We start from the raw sequence: 24,414 nt of genomic DNA, 5'->3' as shown, positions 1-24,414 counted from the left end.
AAAATAACTGTGACTATTATCTTTAATAATTAATTTATCTCTCAGTTCTGTAGATCTCTCTTCAATCTTTTATTAATTATCTATATTATTATTTAACTCATTTCTAAGTCAATTTTATTTTATTTTTACAGATATACTTTCACTACAGACATCTTTTATATTATTTTTCTTATTTTTAACTTCTCAAAGTTCTGTTTCTCAGAGCTCTGTAGATTCATTTATTAATTAGTTTAATAGAAGAGTTAACAGTTTTTTAACATTCTAACACTTTATATAGTCTGAAAGCTCAATTGATATATTAAATATAGAAGCTCTTATAATTCTTCAGAAATATAATCAGTTATAGACTGCAATTATCTCAGATTCTTTGATAAATTCTCAGAGTTTTACTTATCTTATAGATTCAGCTGTTAATTCTGATAATTAACAGTATATACAGAAATTTCATTATATATTTAAAGATTTACAGATAAAGATCTGTAGCTGTTATTAAATTCACTAATTTAGAATAAATCTTTAAGATAATATTTATACTTATTATTATATTATTGATTTAAGATAGCTATTTAATAAGCTATTTTTATTCTCTTAAGAGAATAATCTTGATTCTGATAATCTTGATTCAGATCTTTCTATTCTCAGTCAGATTAAAGAGATATTAATTTTATATATATATATCTTCATTGAGATTCATTAAGTCAGAGAACATTAGTATAAGTATAAAGATTATATTATTAACTTTCTTAGAGATACTGACTGTATTTATAATACTCTTTCACTTCTTTCTAAGAATCTTGATATTATTATATTAAAGTCTTTAAATTCAAATACAGATCTCTGTTTATAATATCAGTTTCACTGAGATTTTATAATTTATAAAGAAGCTGTTACTTAATAACTAATCTATCTTTATAAAAATCATCTCAGTTATCAGAACATTATAATTGATAAAAAGACTTAAAATTAGTTATCTGAAAATGAAGATATCTCTGATCAGATTTCTTTTCATAAGCTTGATAAATAAGAATTAATAACTATTAAGAATAAGAATTATTTAAATTTTAATAACTTGAATATCTTATCTGAATACTCTGATATTTCAGATCTTTTAATTTTACAGTTCAAAGTTAAATAACTCTGTTATAAACTTAAAATATTATAGTAAGAATAGATTAATTATCTCACTCTGTCTTTGATCTGTAATATATTACTTAGTAAGTTTAATAATACTTATTCACTCTTTTCTTAGATCTTTTTAATACTTTTCTCACAAGATAAAGCTGAATTCATTCTCTCTAAATAAAGAATAATTAGTCTTATAGATTATATACAGTTTCTTCTTAAATATTATAACAGCTGTTTTATCTATTATAGTTATTTTCAATATATTCTTTTCAATTCTCTATTTCATAGATAGATTAATAATCAGAGTCACTTTTTCTATAATTAAACTGATTCTCTTATTAAGAATCTTACTCTAGAGAAGTTATAGACTGTTTTTACTACTAATACTTTATAATCTACTGTGATTTTGAATTCACTTACACAGTTTGCAGAGAGTCTTTATAAAATCTGTTCTTTTTAAAATATAAAATATTATCAGCTATAAGTCTATATTTGAAATATTAGATCTCTGTATTTATTTCTTACTCTCTCAGCTACAGATCATCACTGAGATAATCTAATATATTACTTCTCTAACTATGTTATTTAAAAGTACAGCACTGATTTTAAGAGATTGAAGTTTATAAGAGATAGTATTTATAACTATTCTGTTATAATTATACATTACTTTCATCTATAACTTACAATCTTCAAGAAAAAGATTCTAGATCTGAAATTCAAAATTCTAGATCACTGAACTTGTTATAAGTGATAAGACTGTGAATCAGTGTACTTATATAGTGTATTTTAGTATAAGAATATACTGAATTCTGAACTTAATATGAATGAAGACTTCTATCAAGTCTTTACTGACTACTGAGATCTCATTATTACAGCTGAGAATTCTGAGCTTAATTATACTCAGTCTGAAGATATATAATTATCTCTTTCTCTCAGTCATTCTAATTAGATGAATATTATTAAATATTTATTTACAGTTCTTAACTATATTCAATATTATCACTGTAGTGAAAAGTACTGCATTTATAAATATCAGATTACTAATAATTTACATTACTAATTTCATTTCTTATATAAATACTGAACTGACTGTGTTATTTTTAAATCTTTAAGTAGTAGATATTATCAGCTGCATCTCTGTTATAATGACTTAATTCTTAATAACTATAACAGATTGATTACAGTTAGCTAACTAATAAATACTGATATTACTCTCTACACTGACAGCTATACTGTTCTTAATTATCTATCTAAGTACATTGTCAAGACTGAAACAGATATAGAATTCTATCATCAGATTATTTAATAAGTAATTTCAAGAGTCAGTTCAAGTCACTCACTATACTCTACAGTTATTAAACTTATGAATTAGTTCATTGATAAGTGTGATTAATCTACTTAGAAGATTTATTATCTTCTTTTAAATCTTTCTTTATAAATGAGTTCTTATAAGTCAATTGTAGTTAATTATTGATCTGAATCTTAATATTATTATAGTTATATTCTTGAATCTGATGAATTATAATATAATTCATTCTTTTTAAAAAAATATAAGTAGTGATTAACTGAATTTAAAGATCTTTTATTTTTTAAACTTCTTTAAATCTTTTCTCATAGTTATTAAATTAAGAGATATCTCTGTATAAAACTCTGAGTATTGATCTACTTTTCTATTTATCAGTTTGAAACTGATTCAGAGAACTATACTTATATTAAACTTCTTCTTCATTATTCTTTTCATTAAATTGAAGATCTCAAGATTATTAATCTTCTCATCTCTTGATTCTCTTTTACAGAGATCTTTAATTATTGCTGTCTTTCTTATAATCACTCAGTTAATGTCTATGATAAAGATATGTCAGAATCAGAATCTGAGTTTGAAGATAATTAGAATGATAAAGAGAAGCTTGATCTCTCTTAAGTATTACTCATCTATTAAAACTCATAGTATAATAATAATAATCTCATTGATATCTGAAACTGTGAACAGCTTGATCATTAGTTCTTAGATTTCAACTATGATTGAAGCTCTCATATTAATACTTATATTAATCTTAACACAGAATTTTGAAATAATACAAAGACTGACTTTCTTACAGATACTACTCTTTATAAATATAACTCACTTAAGACTTTAAATTCTGATCAATGTCTTCTTCATAATATTATTCTCTATTATTATACTGAGATTCTTAACAGTGAGTCTCTGAATTCTTTACTAATTAATCTAGATAATGAAGATAACACTGATAAAACTTATCTGATTATAATTTTATCTACAACTCTTTAAAATCTTGCAGAGACTTAAGATCTCTCAATCTTAATTATTTAAGCTATGTTAACTGATATAACTGCTCACTTCATTAATACTTAAATCTTGTATACATTATTTCAGCTTCTTATATATAAGAACATATTATATGAACTACTCAACTCTCAAAATCTTTGATCTTTACAGGCTCTTTTTAAGAATATTCACTATCTATTAATTGATGAAAAGTCAATGATTGATTTACAGTAACTTTCATAAATTAATCAGATCTATTATTATATATTCTCTTATAAGAATACTCATTTTAATAATCTCAGTGTTATTCTCAGTGAAGATTTCTATCAGCTCTTATTTATTTTTCAAACCCTGCTTTATTATAATAGATATATTAATTATAAAGAAGACATTCAGAGCTATTAAATCTACTTAGTTTTTAATAAAATTATTCAACTTACTGTAATTTAATAATAAGTGAATGAAGATATCATCAGCTGTCAGTTTTATAAGATCTTAAAAAATCTTCAGCTTAATCAGTTAACTCTGAGTAATTAAGAGTTTCTTTCAAAGTATGTACAGACTCTTATCTCTTATAAAACTCTGATCTTTAAGAATATAATTCACATTTATATTAAGAAGTATTATGTTTATATCTATAATAATAATATTATTCAAAGCTGTAAACAATCTGTTATTAATATTCAGATTATAAATGTTAGTATAGACACTTCTTAGTTAGATTCTAATAAGACTGATAATCTTCATCAGAATCTTTCTCTCTTTATCAGCTGTTAAATTATACTTCTATAGAATATTTAAACAGACTGCAGTCTTATTAACAGTGCTCTTGAAATTCTTTATAACATTGTATGAAGTTCAGATATAAAGAATCTCTATCAAGATTCTTCATTTACACTACTAATCAATTTTGATAAATATAACAGTTCTGCTTATTTAAAATGAGAGAGTCTTAAACTTGTGTCTATCTTCTATAGCTGTTATAACTTTTCTCATATTAATTAAGTCTGCAGCTGCATGCAGTTTTCTATTACAGTTATATATACTATTACAGTTTATAAATCTCAAGAATTATCACTTGATCAGACTGTTCTTGATATTTTCAAGACTGAATTTCAGACTGATCTCACATATATTGTAATTTTATAGATTAAAATATATCAAGATCTTCTGTTTAAGTAACTCTTTGATTATTTCAGATTTCACTGATCTGATAGCAGAGTGAGTAGAAGTATACAGATGTATAAGATTGATTATATAAGATATTAAAGTGTAAGAATAAGTGCTCGCAGGCGATTATTCAGGTGTTTGCAGCTTGGCGTGATATGTACTGTTAACTACTAGAAGTATTCATGATAGAAAGATAAAATGTAGAGATCAAATGTATAATAGCATTCAAGCTGAGTTATGAATAGTATTCATGAACTTCAGTCTATATAGTTGTGTGTAGTCAAGGGCCGCTAGCCCTATTGATTACATGAGAGATAGAAATAGAGATAAAGAATTCATGAGAAGCAGGATTTCTTACATACTTCCCCCTCTTTAAGACTTCGTCTGTGAAGCCTTTCTGACTTCATAGAATCAGCTCAGCACTGCAGTGATACTCACTAAAAACCCTTCATATCTATAAAAAACCTCAGTGAGGAAAAATTCCTTGTTATCATAAAGAGAAAAGAGTCTGTCACTCAGTTTCTTATTCTGTGAGATTCTTTGTGATCTACAGATTCTTCTCTAACTATCACACAGATTCATCTCATATCTTTCATATAGAAGAGTTCTGATTAACTCTCAATCATTTTTATAAGATTCTTATATAATTATTACACAGATTCATCTTACAGATGAATCACTCTCTGTGAGATCACTTTTATTAAAGAGAAGTATTTATAAGTTAATCTTTTACTCATTCTTATGAATCATTGTTCTTTAACACTGTAGAATTGTGAGGAATTTTCCATTCTTTCATCAACTCTGTAGAATTGTAGAATCAAGATGTTCACAGCCTGCAATCACTCTTTATAGTCATATAGAAAGATTCAGGCCTGTAATTCATAATCACTCTTGTTTACTAGAGTAATCTGACTGTTCTGCAGAATCACTCACAGTGTAAATAAATCTCTCTAAAGTAGTATAAATATTCCAGATCTGTCTGCAGAATCTCATCTTCTTTTTTCTTTTTCTATAACAGCTTTTATTCTTATAAACTGTGAGTATTCTTATTCATCTGTGAAGTGTTTTCACTCAGATAACAGAGAGAGAGTGTTTCTGACAATGTCTATATATTGATTCAAGAACTTCTCAAGAATAAAAAATTTTTTAATTTTAATATCTTTATAAACAATGTCTGGTCACTGCTGAGCTTCTCATGAGTGTTTTTATAACTTCTCTAATTGCTTTTTACTAGCTGATGAAGTAGAGACACTGTTACTTACAACTGTATCTTCATTCTTCTCAGCTCTGTCACTGCACTCAATCTTCAGATCAGCAGTCAATTTCATGTCTCTCTCAGATCAGTTTCTGGCTTCAAGCAGTGCAGTTTTCTTCTTTACTGTAAGTCTTCTCATAAGTAATTTCTTACAGATTCTAGCTGACAGTTCTTGTAAAGCTTCTGATATTGTCAGTGTCTTCTGCAGTCTCACAGATCTACAATCATTCTCTCTCTACTCACACAATCTCTGATCAGGTATATGTGAATATGTCTAGGTTTTCTATCAATGATTCTCACACTGCAGTGCATTTCTGCAATCTCATTATCAATAAGAGATGAATTCTCAGATACCTGCAAAATCCAGGTAATTAAGGCAATGTGAATGTCATGAATTTGTGACAGGAGTTAACCTGAATAGATGAGCTCTCTCTTCATATCTTAATTATTTTCAGACTGAATACTTCAGTATAACTAAGAGAGTGAACACAGTTTTATAAGAGATATCTGATCACACACACAGATGATCAGCTCTCAAGACTCTGCTACAACTGTATATACTCTGATGTTCAGCTTCTCTGAAGTCTATGCATTTCTGATAATCTTTATATCAAATACAATAATTGTCTGTATCATAAATATGATACTCTCTACTTCTTTGAAGAGAGAAATTGATAGTTGTGAGAGAGTTAAGTGTTACAGATATTGAGAATATAAGTATGAGTTTTCTTTATTTTTTCTTTATTAATCTCTAAATTGTGTTCACAGCCCTGTTTATTTTCTTGTTTTTTAGCTTTAATAAGAGTATGATTTCTTCTTTTCTTTATATACACTGTAGACTGTTCATCTCAGTAGAAACTCATCATCTTATAGACTAGAATTTATAAATGATAGTGTTAATATCTTTATTATAACCAGATTCTTAGTGAAGACTGCATTATTCTGACTTATCAGAATTCACAGTATGAAAGTCATGTCTCAGCTTCTGCAGATATCTTATCTGTCTGAATGATTTTCAAGTGAACTTATTCATCTTATTAGAATACTCTTATCACTGAATCTTGAATCAGAGCTTACAATCTCACTTCTCTGAGTTAATAATCTCTTTAATCTGATATTCTCTTTCACTCTCTAATACTCTATAGACAGAGTGATGAGTCACAGAGTTCTCTTCTAAGAATTTCTTATATTTATAAAGTAAAGAGACATGAAAAATATTGTATATCTATAACTCAGATAACAGTTTTAATCTGTAGAACTGTGAGCTAACTTTCTTCATAATCTTATAAAACTCTGTCTGTAAAAGATTCAGCTTCTTACTAGATCTTTGTATGATAATATTTTCTAGACTCAGTCAGACTCTATCATCTTTCTTAAAACTCTTTATAATATGCTTGAAGTCATAGTATCTCTTCTAATACTCTTGAGTCTTTCTTAAGAATTTACAGACTTTCTTCTGAATCTTCTGAATTCTCTCAGTCTGTTCATGAACATTATCATACTCTATAGTGTACTCTCACAGATTCATTAAAATTATCTGTGAATAAGTTTTAGTAAGTATTTTAAAGAGGGTTTTATCTGTACTGATATACTTTGAGTTGTTATACATGAACTCTGTAAGTGATAATTAATACACTCAGTTATTCTGATTGTAATTGACAAAGCACTGCAGATACTGTTTTAATATACTTATCAGATATTCTATCTAATTATCTGTCTATTAATAAAAAGTCATACTTAGGTCTCATGAGATCTTCAGTATAGTTATCAGATCAGATCAGAACTTCTCTATGAAGATTAATTCTCTATCTGAGATAATATTCACAGACAACTCATGTAACTGAATTATATTATAAATGAAGATATGAGTTAAATTCTTTGACTTTAAGTTCTTACAGATGAGTATAAAGTGTGCTATCTTAATAAAGCAATTCACTATCATCAGTACACTATCAAAGCAGGCATTATATATATTCTTACTTTCAGAGAGACTTATAAGAATATTCATTTCTAACTATTTTCAAGGTTTCTACAGAATGAGTAGAGAAGTAAGTTCTTTATATAATCTGAATCACACTATCTATGAATTCTGATAAATAGTATAAGAATTCACTATCTTCTTCATAAGTTCTTGTATCTTCAGTCAGAAGTATTTTCTTATAAGTAACTTATAAGTTCTAGTGTCTGTAAAATGACCTGCTAGAGAAGAGTCATGATATCTTTTAATAAGTTCTATATATAGAAACTTATTCACAGGTATATAAATTCAGTTCTCTCTTTATAAGAGATTATTTAAGTCTCTTCAATTCTTTATTTCTGCAGAGTTGATCTCTGCTGTGAGCAGTTTCTGAATATACTGAGTATATTCATTCTTTAGTTACAGTTCAGACAATCTGAATAGAAGATTTTATAAAGACTTATACTCTGTTTCTTCTTACATCAGATCTTTTATAATACTTCTCAAAGTCTGCAATCTCTTCAGATTATAGATACTCTCTTCAAGAATTCTTATGAAGATTTTCAGAGTGTTAACTCTCAGTGTTATAGAGAGTAGTTGCACAGACTTCTTCTCTCTCTTTTTTCTCTTCTCTTATAAGGGATTGAGAGACTCTTCAGTCAATCTCTTTATAACACTCAGTCTGAGCATCTTATAAAGCTTTTCTGTCTTCTCTAGTCTCTCTATATCTATCACTCTGATCTTCTTAATATAGTCTGATCTATGAGAGAGTTCATCTGCTGAGTTCTTAGTTCTCTTAATATATTCTATCTTGAATCAGAATTCACTCAGTCTCTGAGCTCAGTGAATCTGCTACTGTGAGAGTTTCTTAATTAAAGTAAACTGTTATAAGCTGTTATGATCAGTTCTAACAGTAATTACTATTATAAGACTCTTAAAGTAGTGATATCAGTGATGAAAGAATTTCACTATTATGAGAAGCTTCTAATCATGAATATTATAGTTGATCTTTATAAGTTGTATCTTTTATAAGAAAAAGATCACTGAAACTCAGTTTTTATTTAACTGTAGTTATAAGATTATTTCTGAAATTATAAAGAAGAAGACATCTGTCTTCAATCTAGTTAAGAGTAAGAGATCAAAGTGAAACAGCATCACTGTGTCTATGAATATCTATTTCAATCTTGTAAAGACTCTGTGAGCTTCTGAGATAAGAAAGTTCTCACAGTTCTCTCTTCTCAATAATCTTTTCATTCTCTATTCATGAAATGACTTCTTCTTATTTTCACTCTTCAGCATGTCTGTAAGGGCTAAGAAGATTCTTATGAATATAAAGATAAACTATCTATAGAAATTCACAAAGCTCAGAAAGATCTGAATCTCATGAATACTAGTTAGCTTCTGTTATGATAGAATAGTCTCAACTTATGAAGATTTCATCTGAATATCATCTGCAGTGATTACATATTCTAGGAAATTAATTCAGCAGATACTGAAGTTGTACTTTATAAGCTTAATATATAGTTCTGTCTCATCTAAGATCTTCAACACACTTTATATATACTCAGTGTGTTCTTTCTTCTTTATGAAGTACATTATCACATTATTCAGATATATTATCATAAAGATATTCAGATATATATGAAGTATTTTATTAATAAAAGACTGAAATGCTGCAGAGACATTAGTTAGATTAAAAGATATTACTAGATATTCAAACAATCTCAGTGCAGTTCTAAAGACAGTCTTTCATTTATTCTCAGACTGTATTTATAGCTGTGTATATATATTAATCACATTCAGTTGTATGAATATAACAGCTCTCATGAGACAGTTGATCACATTCTCAATCAGAGATAGAGAGTAACAGCTCTTTATTATCTTGAAGTTCAGGTCATGATAGTCTATACATAATCTGAGATCTTCATTCTTCTTCTTCATGAATATCACAGAGGCTTCTGTGAAGACCTGTAAAGATCAGATAAAGTCATTCTTCAGATTCTTCTTTACATAGATCTGCAAGACCTCTGTCTCATGATGAGAGAGCTTATAAATTAATTCTCAGAAGGGTTTCTGCTCTTCTATTAAATCTATTATCAGATTCTTCTCACAGTGAGAAGAAAGCTCAGCTGTCTTTACTGAGCTGAACATCTCTGTAAGATCTCAGTATTTCTCTAGTATCTAAAGCTTCATTTTCATGACTGTGAAGTTCTCAGACATTTATAAAGTTATTATATAGATAAGCTTATCTTCTCTAATCAACTCTACAGTATTAACTGATTCTATCTCTGTAAGTAAGTCTGTTAATACTGATCAGAAGTATAAATCTGACTCACAGACAGCTATGTATGAATTGTGTCTTTAAAGTCATACAAGTCTTAAATACATGTTATCTGTGATATTTACAATAATCACAGTTTCTGCAAATCTTCTTCAGATTTCAGAGAGATCTTGCAATTCAAAGATGACTCTTATAAGTCTCTCAGCTCTCAGATCTGAGTTCTTATATTCTGCTTATTATAAGAGCAGATTCTCAGTTTTCATCTTTCAGCTCATTCACTTCATGAGCTTTAGAGACACTACAGTGACCTGAGATTCTGAGTTTATCAATGCTTTTTATACTTGTAGAACAGCAGTACTGCAGTGCAGTCTCTTTCTGTGAGTAAGTATTTTTATCAGAGAAGTAACAGATTCAGATGTCAGCTTCAAGACTCTTAAGAAGGCTGTTGCTGACTCTGTCTGTGACTTCTCAAATTTCTATTTTAATTTGTTCAGACAGTTTATATAAAGATGTTCTGATTTAGAACAGATGAAGCAGAGTCTCTTTTTCTTAATCTCTCTATTATATACTCTGTTTATAAGAGCTTGTGAAGCTCTCTCTTTCTACTCAGCAGTCAGACACAAATCTCTCTGTATTTTATTATCTTTTTCTAGCAAATCTGTTCTCTGTTATTCTGACTCTTACAGAGCTGATCAGTGATTCACTCTTCACAGATCTATGACTCTCACAGTGATTTATAAGTAATGAATGAGAGTCATCAGTTTCTTCAGAGTTAAGAGCTTAAAGTCTTACTTAATGAGCTTGTTCTGCATGTCTTTGTTCAGTCTCTTTATAAATATCATTATTCAGATCTTGTTTCAGAGCTCTGTTTTCACAGATCTCAATTCACATCACAATTTTATAAAGTGCTGTGAGTAGTCTTTATCAGATTTCTCACCTCTTTTTCTAATATTAGTGATTGCAGCTCAGGTGTTCTCTGTCTGACTTATAAAGTCTCTTAACTTATTCTCTAGATAGGTCTTAAGAACAGATCAGTAGAATTTCTCATAATCATTCTCTAGATAATTCAGCCAGTTCTTGACTTCAGTGTAATAGAGGTCTGTCATTATGTAGATGACAGCTTCTTCATCTTTTATATCACACAGCTGAGCTTGTAAGTCAATTTTAAATACAAACTTATAAAAGCTTTTATAGATTGTGATTCAATAAGTGACCTTAAGTGATTACAGCTTAAGAAAGTTTTTTTTCAGTTTGTAAGTGTTTCTGAAGATTATGTCTAGAGACTTAGTTTAAGAGTGTTTACAGACAGTAAGTATTTCTTGTAGAAAAATAGCTTAATTCTGTGAGAGATGCTTAAGAATGTTCTTCACTGAGATTGATTTATTTGTGAGTTCAGAGAGTTCCTCTGTTACAGATGTAGAGAATAATGTCTTATAAGTGATTAATAAGTTCTCTGAGACTTCTTTCATAAGAGTTGTTCATAATTCAGATAACTGCTTCTGAGTGTCTGCAGTAGAATTCACAGGAATTGAAGTATGTGAGTTTCTAGTTCTTTCAGTCATAACAGGTGATTGCTGACTGACTGAGCTTGAAATGTAAGAATAAGTGCTCACAGGTGATTATTCAGGTGTTTGCAGCTTGACATGATATATACTGTTAACTACTAGAAGTATTCACAGTAGAAAGATAAAATGTAGAGATTAAATGTATAATAGCATTCAAGCTGAGTTGTGAATAGTATTCACAAACTTCAGTCTATATAGTTATGTGTAGCCAAGGGCCGCTAGCTCTATTGGTTACGCGAGAGATAGAAATAGAGGTAAAGAATCCGCGAGGAGCGGGATTTCTTACATAAAGTTAATAGATAACTAAGTTATATCTCTTTTCTTTTTATAGATCTCTGCTAATCTATATTCTATATAGATTTATTTACTCTTTATTTCATCTTTTTCATAGTTTATATTTAATCTGCTTATTTACTTATTCTTTATTACTGTAAGTTCTTCATTCTCTATTCTATTATTCTCTCTATCTATTCTACTTACAGATTCACTGAATTCAATCATTGAACTTGATAAATCTATTATGACTGATTTTATTATAATTACTGAATCTGAGAATGAGCAGTTAGTAATTTACAGAAGATATTAAAATAATATAAATATTAATCTATACAGCTCAGATTTAATATAATAATATCTTTGATCTGAGAGATTGAGAATCTTCTGAGATCTGTGTTATTGAGACCTGTATTATATTATATAATAAGAAATATTGAATTCTTGTAACTATCAACATATGTATAAGAGAAAGTGAATAAATCTCAGAGTATTTCTTTTCTCTTTAAAGAATTCATCTTATCTCTCATCTCTCATCTCTATCAGCTGTTTTTTTTTTTTTTTTTCAAAAATTATGTTATTTATCTCTATTAATTCATCAGAAGTTCAAAAAATCATTAATACTGTTATTATAACTGAAAACAACATCTTAAAACATGTTCATTATAAGTGAGATTCTTTAAAATAATAAAAATTACAATTCTGACAGTCAGCACAGTTCTTAATAATCTTATTCAGTCTGTTAAGCTATTAGCTGTTAATTTTATTCTCAGTTCTGTATCTGTATCTGCATCTATTCCTGCTTCTATCTCTGCTGCATCTGTCAGTTCTAGATTATCAAGTCAACTGTTAACTTGTTTAACTGAAAGAATGTCTGAGAAGCTGTCAAAGAAGCTACAGACTCTTATTAAATTATTCTATACTTGAAAGTCAGTCTTACAGAAGAATTGTCAGATTAATATAAAAATTAATACAAATTATAAAGCTCTTCTTCTACAATTCTGTGATACTGTTTTTACAGTTCTCTGCAGTTACTGTATTAGAAGAGAAGACTCTTTTATCATCTATATCAATACTCTGAATTAATGTTATAAAGCTTGTATCAGTTATTATTATAATAGCACTGAAAGTCACTACTCTTATCATAGAAATGAGTCACTTTTCAACATGAAATATATCAATTCTAATATAATTAACTAATAGTTATACATAGTCAATATCAGTAAGAAGAATGATAAAGTGAAAGAAAAGAAGTAGAAGAATAATAAGAGAAAGAAAGTTAAGAAAAAGAGCTTATTTAAGAAGTACTCTACAGCTGAGAATACAGAAGCTAGAGTCTTGAAAAAATAGATAATAAGTGTTGAGTCAATTAATAATCATGATTGTCACGCCTCTGGCCGCGTCAAGGCCCTGCTGCGGTTTCACACGGCTTATTACTTTCATACAGATGATTTCATTCATTCTGCAGGCTGTTCAAACTGGTTTTCAACTACTCTATGACATTATTCAGATATATCATAGAAAGATCTGATTGATAAATATGAAAACCTTACTTCTATACAAGATCAGCAGATTACTCTTTCTTAGTAATAAGATACTGCTAAGATATCACTCTGACTATTCTCACTCATGAAATGAGAGAAGAGTATTCACTCATTATCTATATAGAATAGCTAGATACTGACTTCTTATTAAAAAAGTCAGTGATTCATTTTTCTTCTACTGAAATATATACAAAGAGTTACTGTATATCTTATACAATCTTCTTAGTATACTAAGTATTATATCTGTGATATTCTTACAATAATTCTGTAGTCTATAAGCTCACTATTTAAGTAAGATAGTCAAGCTTACTTATACAGCTTCTCAAACAACTATCTCTATATAATATTACTGACTAGTCACTGCTTCAGTTCTGTATGTTACAATTTGAATTACTTAATCTGATTATAAGTTTAAATCAGTCAAGCTCTAACAGACTGATATAATCTTATATATCTGTACTGAGACTGATCTGATCTCACTCTCTGAGAAAAACATCACATTATCTTCTAGAGTGTGTACATCTCTATCTTAGCAGAAATCTGAGATTTCTGAACCTGCTGCACATTTTAATATAAGCTCTTTAACTACTCTATTATCACTGTAGTCTTCACACATCTACATCTATTATAAAGATAGAGAGATTAAGATCAGAGATTCTTTAAAATATAAGAAAAACATCTTATCTGAATTTCACAGCTTTATCTGTACTCTTGAATGAAAATTTCATCTTAATCTGAGCTAGTATAATACTTATAAAATATGAGTAATATATACTATCAACCTTCTTGAAGACATCTCTGCAACTACTTAAGCTATCAAGAAGAAAGAGCTTAAGTATATCAATACTGCTATAACTTAAGAAGAATTCAAGAACTTTCTACTGAATTAAATTGAAAATTACTATAATCACAGCTTCACAGTAATACAGTGATTCAACTCATTATATTAATAAGATAATAAGAATTCTTTCAATTTCAATATAAGATTTAAAGAATATTGAGAGAAATTGACTGATAATTTAAATCAATTAAAAACACAGCTTTATCTTATAAAGCTGACTTATAAGATGCAGATAATAATATTACAATATCAGAGTTTATTAATTAATTATACTGAGCTTATCAATCTGACTTCTCAGATCTATTTGAATAATCAATTCTCTAAGAAAAAGATTAATAAGATCTCTTCTAAGTAATTAATAACAGAATCTAAACAGTGCTGTGACAGCTTCAGTGTGAAGAAAGTAAAGAAGAATTTCAAGTGTTCTAATTCTTCACTCACTGTAAAGAAATATTAAAAAAGATTTGATAAAGATCTCTATTTTAACTATAGAGCTAATAGTCACTATATCAGTGATTATAAGAAGCTGAAGAAGAAAAGAAACTGAGAAGATATCTTCTTAAAGTTAACTTCTCTTCTGACAAATATATCTATGAAAGATAAAGAAGAGAAAGAAATAAAGAATTAATAATTCTCACATCTTCAAGTTCATATTACAATTATAATACATACTCTGAATGAGAACATATCAGTGAGATATCTACTCAACTTTAAAGTGAATACTAACTTCATATTCTATTTCTTTTCTTTAATGAAGAGTTGAAAGAAGATAGATCTGTCAGACTATATAAAATTTACTGATAAAATGAAATGTTACTATTTTAATATAATTCAAGTAAAGTGTGTGATCACAGACTTAGAAGAAATCTTTAAGAAGAGCAGTCTGCTTCTTCATACAGTTAATATTATAGATGAGAATGTTATTCTAGATCTTCTATAATTAAGAGAAAATAATTCTCTTATTAACTGAGTTACTCAGATATAATAATATCATCTCACTGATGAAGAGACAGTATGTCACGCTCTCAGCCGCGCCAAGGCCCTGTTGCGGTTTCACACGGCCCATCGCTTCCATGCGGATGATTTCATTCTATCCGAACCGGTTTCCAACCACTCTATGACATCATTCAGATATATTATAGAAAGATCTGATTAATGAATATGAGAACTCTGCTTCTATATAAGATTAGCAGATTACTCTTTCTTGATAGTGAGATGCTGCTGAGGTATCAGTTCAGCTATTCTCACTCATGAAATAAGAGAAGAGTATTCACTCATTATCTATATAGAATAGCTAGATGCTGACTTCTTATTAAAGAAGTCAGTAATTCATTTTTCTTCTACTGAAATATATATAAGAGTTACTATATATCTTATACAATCTTCTTAGTATACTAAGTATTATATCTGTGATATTCTCATAATAACTCTGTAGTCTACAAGCTTACTATTTAAGTAAGATAGTTAAGCTTACTTATACAGCTTTCTAAATAACTATCTCTACATAATATTACTAACTAGTTATCACTTCAGTTCTATTATATTACAATTTAAATCACTTAATCTGATTATATATTTGAATCAGTCAAGCTCTAACAGACTGATATAATCTCATACACTTATACTGAGACTGATCTGATCTCACTCTCTGAGAGAAATACTATATCATTTTCTAGAGTATATACATCTCTACTCTGACAGAAATCTGAGATTTCTGAACTCACTGCATATTTTGACATGAGCTCTTTAATTACTCTGCTACTGTCACAGTCTCTACACACCTATATCTATCATGAAGATAGAGAGATTAAGATCAGAGATTCTTCAAGATATAAGAGAAACATCTTGTCTGAATTTCACAGCTTTATCTGTATTCTTGAACAGAAATTCTGCCTTAATCTGAGCCAGTATAATACTTATAAGATATAAGTAATATATACTGTTAACCTTCTTAAAGGCATCTCTGCAACTACTTAAGTTATTAAGAAGAGAAAGCTTAAGTATATCAATACTATCATGACTTGAGAAGAATTCAAGAACTTTTTACTGAATTAAATTGAAGATTATTATAATTACAGCTTCACAGCAGCACAGCAGTTTAACTCATTATATTAATAAAATAATGAGAATTCTTTTAATTTCAATATAAGATTTGAAGAATATTGAGAGAAATTAGTTGATAATTTAAATTAATTAAAAACACAGCTTTATCTTATAAAGCTAACTTATAAGATGTGAATAATAATATTATAATATCAGAGTTCATTAATTAATCACACTGAGCTTGTTAATCTGGCTTTTCAGATCTATTTGAATAATCAATTCTCTAAGAAAAAGATTAATAAGATCTCTTCTAAGTAATTAATAATAGAATCTAAACAGCACTGTGACAGCTTCAGTGTGAAGAAAGTAAAGAAGAATTTTAAGTATTCTGATTCTTCACTCATTGTAAAGAAATACTAAAAAAGATTTGATAAAGATCTCTGATTTAACTGCAGAGCTGATAATCACTATATCAGTAATTATAAGAAGCTGAAGAAGAGAAGAAACTGAGAAGATATTTTCTTAAAGTTAACTTCTCTTCTGACAAATGTATCTGTGAAAGATAAAGAAGAGAAAGAAATAAAGAATTAATAATTCTTATATCTCTGAGTTTATGTTATAATCATAATGTATACTCTAAATGAGAAGATACTAGTGAGATATCTACTTAACTTCAAGATAAATGTTAACTTCATATTCTATTTCTTTTCTTTGATGAAGAATTGAAAGAAGATAGACCTGTCAGACTATATAAAATTTACTGATGAAATGAAATGTTATTATTTTAGTATAATTTAAGTGAAGTATGTAGTCACAGATTTAGAAGAAATCTTTAAGAAGAGCAGTCTACTTCTTCACACAGTTAATATTATAGATGAGAATGTTATTCTAAATCTCTCATAGTTGAGAGAAAACAATTCTCTCATTGACTAAGTTACTCAGACATAACAGTACTGTCTCACTAATAAAGAGACAGTGATAGAGAAATCTGAAGAGTTTTATTGAAAGAATCTTAAGAAAAAGATTGAGTTAATATACTATATAGCAGATGACTGAGACTTGAGAATAGATAAAGAAGTCATCACTCTCACTATAAGATTAGCAGCAGTATTCATTATTGAAGACAGATATATATAACATCTCTTTACAGATTTTAAGAATATCTTTTCAGAAAGAGAAGCAGTGAAGTTTTCTGATATCAAGATATAATATAAGATTTGTCTTAAAGATGATATAACAGTATTATACAGATCTCTTTACAACTTATCTGTAAAGAAATTGAATGTTCTATGTAAGTATCTTGAAGAAGTGCAATCAAAGAACTGAATATATTTATTAAAGAGTTCAGCAGAGATGTCTTTACTCTTTATACTTAAGAAGAATAATAGACTATATCTATGCATAGACTACAGAGATCTTAATAAGATGATAATTAAGAATTGCTATTTATTACTATTAATTGATGAGATGATTGATTAATTATCTGAAGCAAAGATGTTCTCAAAGATTAATATACAGAATGTCTATTATAGAATCAGAGTTAATGAAGATAATATTTAAAAAACAGCTTTTTATACTAAGTACAGTAATTTTGAATATCTTGTTTTATCTTTTAATCTTTATAATACTTCAGTCATCTTTCAGATCTATATAAATGAGACACTGTGAGGCCTTGTCAATGTCTTCTACATAGTATATCTGAATAACATTCTAATCTTCTCAAAATCAGAGAAAGAATATGATACTCATGTTTAAGAAGTATTGAGTCACTTAAGACAGTATTAACTCTATATAAACACTGAAAAATGCTCATTCTACATGCAGAAGATTGATTTCTTAGATTATATTATTGAGATGAATAATATTTCAATGAACAGAAGCTGAGTCTCTGTTATTAAGAACTGACTGACACTGTGAATATACTGCAAGATACAGATATTTCTAGAATTTATGAATTTCTATAGATAATTCATCTATACATATTCACAGATTACTGTTTCTCTTATAGATCTGTTAAAGAGAAGTATGAAAGACAGGAAAACAGAACTGTTTATTCTTACTCAAGATATTATACAGATGTTTATAGAATTGAAACAAGCTTTCACAGATATTATAATACTGAATCACTTTAATCTCAACTTACTCAGTCAGTGTGAGACTGATGTATCTGAGAATGAAATCTATGAAATCTTTTCACAGTTAATACTGAAGACCTTTCAACATTGAAAGAATCAGAGAATAATTATTTCTGAGAAAATAGATAATAAATTATCTGTGAGAGAAGACTTTTTTATAGAGTTTATAAGATACTATGAATAAAGATCAGTGATCTTCTTCTTCAAGAAGTTATTACTTATATAGAGAAGATATAATACTTATAATCAGAAAATATTAGTAATTATTAAATTCTTTAAAATCTGATAATATTATCTCTAGAATAGTAAGTACTTAGTGCAAGTTCTTACTAATTATATAAATCTATGTTACTTCTTAATAACAAAGAGCTTGATAGAATATCAAGTCAGATAAGCAGAGCTGCTTTCAGAGTATAATTTCTATATCTGATACTATTCAGATTGACTTAACTCTGCTAACACACTGTCTAGACAGTCTGATTATAATATTATTAATACAGAGAAGAATTCTATAAAAGAATCTCTGTTATCACTATAGAAGAAGCTGGCTACAGAGAGTTGAGATTCTCTAAAGCTCAGAAACAGCACTGATAAGACAGCTATATAACTCAGTATAGAAGGTGAAAAAAAACTCAGATCTCTGCAGAGAACTGATACTGAAGATCATAAGCTTCTCATATTATATCTTACAATCATTGAATTGATAAAGAATGAAACAGTCTACAATCTTTCAATCTGACTACTTTTAAAATTCATTAATAAGTTATAGAAGAAGAATGTCTCTACTATAACTTAAATTCAGAAGTTAAAGAAGAAAGAATTTAGTTTAAACTTGAAAGAGACAGACTCTGAGCAGGATGATACTGCTAAGAAATCAAGTTACTGATAACTAGAAGAATGTGAACTTCTACTACTGAATAATTCAGTCTTTGTCTCTTATAGCAGAGCAGTGTGCTAGAAGTTATTGAGAATTCATTATAATAATCTTCATATAGAATACTTCAGATTAGAGAAGACTAAGAAGCTTTTAAAATATAAATATATTTGAGACAAGCTCTGAACAGATGTTAAAGAGTATATTAAGACTTATAATATCTATCAAAGAATAAAGATTCTGTGATATAAGTAATACAGTGAGTTGATATCACTGCCTGTTTCAAAGAGCTTATGACAGAATCTATTAATGAATTTCATAGTTGATCTGCTGAAGTTGACAAGAGTCAAAGAATATAACTCAATTTTAATCATTATTAACTGCTTTATAAAGATGATCAGATATATTCTTACTTATAAAAAGATTAAAGCCTCTGAATTAACTGATCTATTTTTAGATATCATCATTTATAATCACAGTGCTCTGAAATTATTAATAATAGATTAAGAATTTCTCTTCATCAGTAAATACTGATCAGCTTTTTACTATTATCTTATAATAAGATATCTTCTTAGTACTGCATTTCATTTACAGACAGATGATCAGACTGAATATCAGAATCAGATACTAGAACAGTATCTTTAAGTATTCTATTTATATTATTAGAATAATTGACTTAAACATCTTCTGATCATTAAATTTATATATAATAATACAAAGAATGTAATCTTAAAGATATCTTCTTTCTATACTTATTATAAATATAATTCTTTGTTACTCAGTGATGTCACAGATAACATTTTAAAGAGAGAAATAGACAGTCAGAATATTAGATAGATACAGAGAACAGAGTATTTCTCAGTATTAGAAGTAAAAGTGAGATTGAAACTTTTAGATAAAATTTATAAGAAGATGATAAAAAGTATTCACTGTATTCAGAAGTGATAGATAAAATACTATAATTGAAAACATCTTTTAATAAAGTTCTTGATAAAAGATCAAGTACTACTTTCAATAAAGAATATCAAGATAATAAAATTATATAAGAAGCTCAGTGAGTAGTGACTAGAATCTTTCTCAGTAATAAGAGTGATAGATAAGTAGATATACAAGTTAAAATTATTCACAGAATTGAAATTAATTCATTCTGTTTTTCATATTTTCTATTTAAAGCTCTATAAGTAATATCTCAGAGCAGAGTCATCTCAGCTGAATAATATTAAAATTAAGAATGATATCAAATATCTTATGAAGAAAATATTAAATAAGTGAATATATTACAGTAAGCTTCAATATCTTGTGAAATAAGAAGATTATTCATTATTAGAGAATTTATAAGAACTGCTTGAGTATTTGAAAAATACTGAGAAAGAGATTGTAAGCTATGAGACAGCTAGTAGAGATTATCTTATTACATACTAGAGATATTAAGTAAGAAATACTGCTTAAGACTTCTTATTTTTTCTTAAAGAGTTTTTAGAGATAATCTTATAATAATAAATTAGTATTTTATAAGCTCTATAGCACTCTTCTTCTATTTTCTTTCAAAGAGGTTTTTTAGAAGTTTAATAAGACTATACAAGTGTAAAATTCCTAAAGTAGTTAATAAGAAAAGAAAGAAATATTTAAAATTAATAAAAAAGATTGATATTATTAATCTGCAGACTGCTGCTATTCTAATAAGATCACAGTCTGCTGAAAAAGTAAAAAGAGAAAATCTCAGAATTTACTTATTAATAACTACATTCTCATCAAACTTATTCTTTATTATTGAAGTCTTCAGTATCAGTATCTTTATCTGCTGAGAAGTTAGTACTGCAGTACTGCAGAGAAGTATGCTATAGAAGAGTATAAGAGATACTTAAAGTATTAACTTATTAATTTATAAAGTATCTCAGTTATCTGCTTTAATTGAAGTGAGATTCTCTTTAATTAGTAATTAATCTCTGTGATACTTTTAACAGTAATATCAGCTGATCTCTTCTTAAGATCAGTTATTTTGAGATGTTTTTTTATCTCAGAGACTCATACTTTCATCTTCTTTTATAAATAAGTAAGAGAGATCTCTTCAGTTTTAATAGAATCTATCAATACTTAAAGCTTTAAGACTCTCACTCTATACTGCTTGAGTATCTGAGCTTCTTATTAGAGTTGATACAATATCTTCTTATAGAGTAGGTAATACTTACAGAGAGATAGAAGTTATTATTATGAATACAATGAAAATAATAAGAGTGAGAGAAGAGATAAGTGTATAAAATCTTCTTCTTCTTCAGCTGCTTAGCATAGTATAGATAGATGATAATACTGATTAAAAGCTGTATCAGAGTCTTCTTACAGAGAGAAGATAAAGAAACTGCAGAACTCTGCAAACTCAACTTAGCAGTATTCTGAGCAGGGCTTGAGTGTACTATGAAAGAGAAACTACAGATTGAGCTTCTCAGAGCTGCTGTTTCTGAAATCAAGCTCTTTTCAGAGTTCTCTTCAAATGATCACACAGAGTCATATATTACTGTGTTGATTGAGAGAAGCGGTATTGCAACAGTGGCAGAGAAGGCAGAGAACAGATCAGATGCAGATGAACTGATCAGCAGAAGAAATGACATCTCACTACAAGACACGGCTACTATCACTGCAGCTGCAAGAGATGTAGAAGAAGAAGAAGATATGATAATAAGAGTGATACTTCTGCAGCTCATTGACACTGCTGTCTTCATCTTCAACCTGGCTTTCTTAACAGTCATGAAGACCACAGTCACATCATGAAAATGTTTACTCACTGAAAAACATCAGAATAAGTTCTTTATTATTCTTTAAGAATGATACTCTCATACACTCACTATTACAATTAAGAAAGAGAGAAGAAAAATGTTTTATAGAGAGAGAGATCTTTTCAAAAAATTCTATTACTACTGTTAACTTTATCTCTAAAATACATTACTTTTATAGAGAATTTTATATATAGAATAGAATATAATAAGAGATCTGTAAGTTACTTATTAACTATATTTTCTTCATTCTAAATTAATATATAAGAAACTCACTTATCATATATTTAATTTGAATGAAGATGAATAAAGAAAGATCTATATAGTTAGCAGAAAAACTTATCTATTTCTTTGTATTATATGCAGTATATACACTGTCAATTAATTAATAATTATTATTATATAATAAAGATAATTTCTAATCTGATAATCTTAAGAGTATAGAGACTATACTTTTAAAGAGAAGAGTATTATTATACTTCTAATCATACTAAGATCTTATTATAATTTCACATAGCTTATTACTTTTATATAGATGATTTCATTCTGTCTGAACTAGTTTTCAATCACTCTATAACATCATTCAGATATATTATAGAAAGATTCAATTGATAAATATAAGAACCTCACTTCTATACAAGATCAGCAGATTACTCTTTCTTAATAATAAGATACTGCTGAGATATCAGTCTGACTATTCTTACTCATGAAATGAGAGAAGAGTATTTACTTATTGTCTATATAGAATAGCTAGATACTGACTCTTCATTAAAGAAGTCAGTAATTTGTTTTTCTTCTACTGAAATATATACAAGAGTTACTGTGTGTCTTATATAATCTTCTTAGTATATTAAGTATTATATCTGTGATATTCTCACAATAACTCTGTAGTCTACAAGCTCGCTATTCAAGCAAGATAGTCAAGCTCACTTATACAGCTTCTCAAACAACTATCTCTACATAATATCACTGACTAGTCACTGCTTCAGTTCTGTCATATTATATAGTAATAGAGAAATCTGAAGAGTTTCATTAAAAGAATCTTAAGAAAAAGATAGAGTTGATATACTATATAGCAGGTGATTGAGACTTGAGAATAGATAAAGAAGTTATTACTCTTATTATAAGATTAGTAACAGTATTTATCATTGAAGATAAATATACATAATATCTCTTTACAGATTATAAAAATATCTTTTTAGAAAGAAAAGCAGTGAAGTTTTCTGATATTAAGATATAATATAAGATTTATCTTAAAGATAATATAACAGCACTGTACAGGCCTCTTTACAACTTATCTGTAAAGAAATTGAATGTTCTGTATAAATATCTTGAAGAAGTGCAATTAAAGAACTGAATACATTTATTAAAGAGTTCAGCAGAGATATCTATACTCTTTATACTTAAGAAGAATAATAGACTATGTTTATACATAGACTACAGAGATCTTAATAAGATGATAGTTAAGAATTACTATTCATTACTATTATTTAACAAGATAATTAATCAATTATCTGAAGCAAAGATATTCTCAAAGATTAATATACAGAATATCTATTATAGAATCAGAATTAATGAAGATGATATTTAAAAAATAACTTTTCATATCAAGTACAGTAATTTTAAATATCTTGTTTTATCTTTTAATCTTTATAACACTTCAGTCATCTTTCAGATCTATATAAATAAGACACTGCAGAGTCTTATTAACATCTTCTGTATAGTATATCTAGACAATATTCTAGTCTTCTCAAAATCAGAGAAAGAACATGATATTCATGTTTAAGAAGTATTGAGTTACTTAAGACAGTATTAACTTTATATAAATACTGAAAAATACTCATTCTACATACAGAAGATTGATTTCTTAGATTATATTATTAAGATAAACAGTATTTCAATGAATAGAAGCTGAGTCTTCATTATTAAGAACTAGTCAGTGCTGTGAATATACTATAAGATATAAATATTTCTAGAATTTATAAATTTCTACAGATAATTCATTTATATATATTCACAGATTACTGTCTCTCTTACAGATCTGTTAAAAAGAAGTATAAAAGACAGAAAAATAGAACTGTTTACTCTTATTCAAGACACTGCACAGATGTTTACTAAATTAAAATAAGCTTTTATAGATATTATAATACTGAATTACTTTAATCTCAACTTACTCAGTCAGTATAAGACTGATATATCTGAGAATAAAATCTATGAAATCTTTTCACAGTTGATATCAGAGATCTTTCAATATTGAAAGAATCAGAGAATAATCATTTCTGAGAATATAGATAAT

The 24,414-nt window shown here is 27.7% G+C and overlaps 1 protein-coding gene across 1 annotated transcript; it reads left to right on the top strand.

Annotated features, from left to right (window-relative positions):
- Window positions 1–21,762: 21,762 nt before the first annotated feature.
- On the top strand, window positions 21,763–22,116 carry BDBG_08144 (uncharacterized protein; the record flags this gene model as incomplete). Its single annotated transcript, XM_002621475.1, has 1 exon — window positions 21,763–22,116. The coding sequence occupies one exon, from the start codon at window positions 21,763–21,765 to the stop codon at window positions 22,114–22,116; it is 354 nt and encodes a 117-aa protein (XP_002621521.1).
- Window positions 22,117–24,414: the final 2,298 nt, after the last annotated feature.

The sequence above is a fragment of the Blastomyces gilchristii genome (genome assembly GCF_000003855.2).
Source record: "Blastomyces gilchristii SLH14081 genomic scaffold supercont1.22, whole genome shotgun sequence".
In the NCBI taxonomy this organism is placed as follows: domain Eukaryota; kingdom Fungi; phylum Ascomycota; class Eurotiomycetes; order Onygenales; family Ajellomycetaceae; genus Blastomyces; species Blastomyces gilchristii.
Note: the sequence above shows the minus strand (reverse complement) of the source record. Positions and strands in the feature narration are given on the sequence as shown.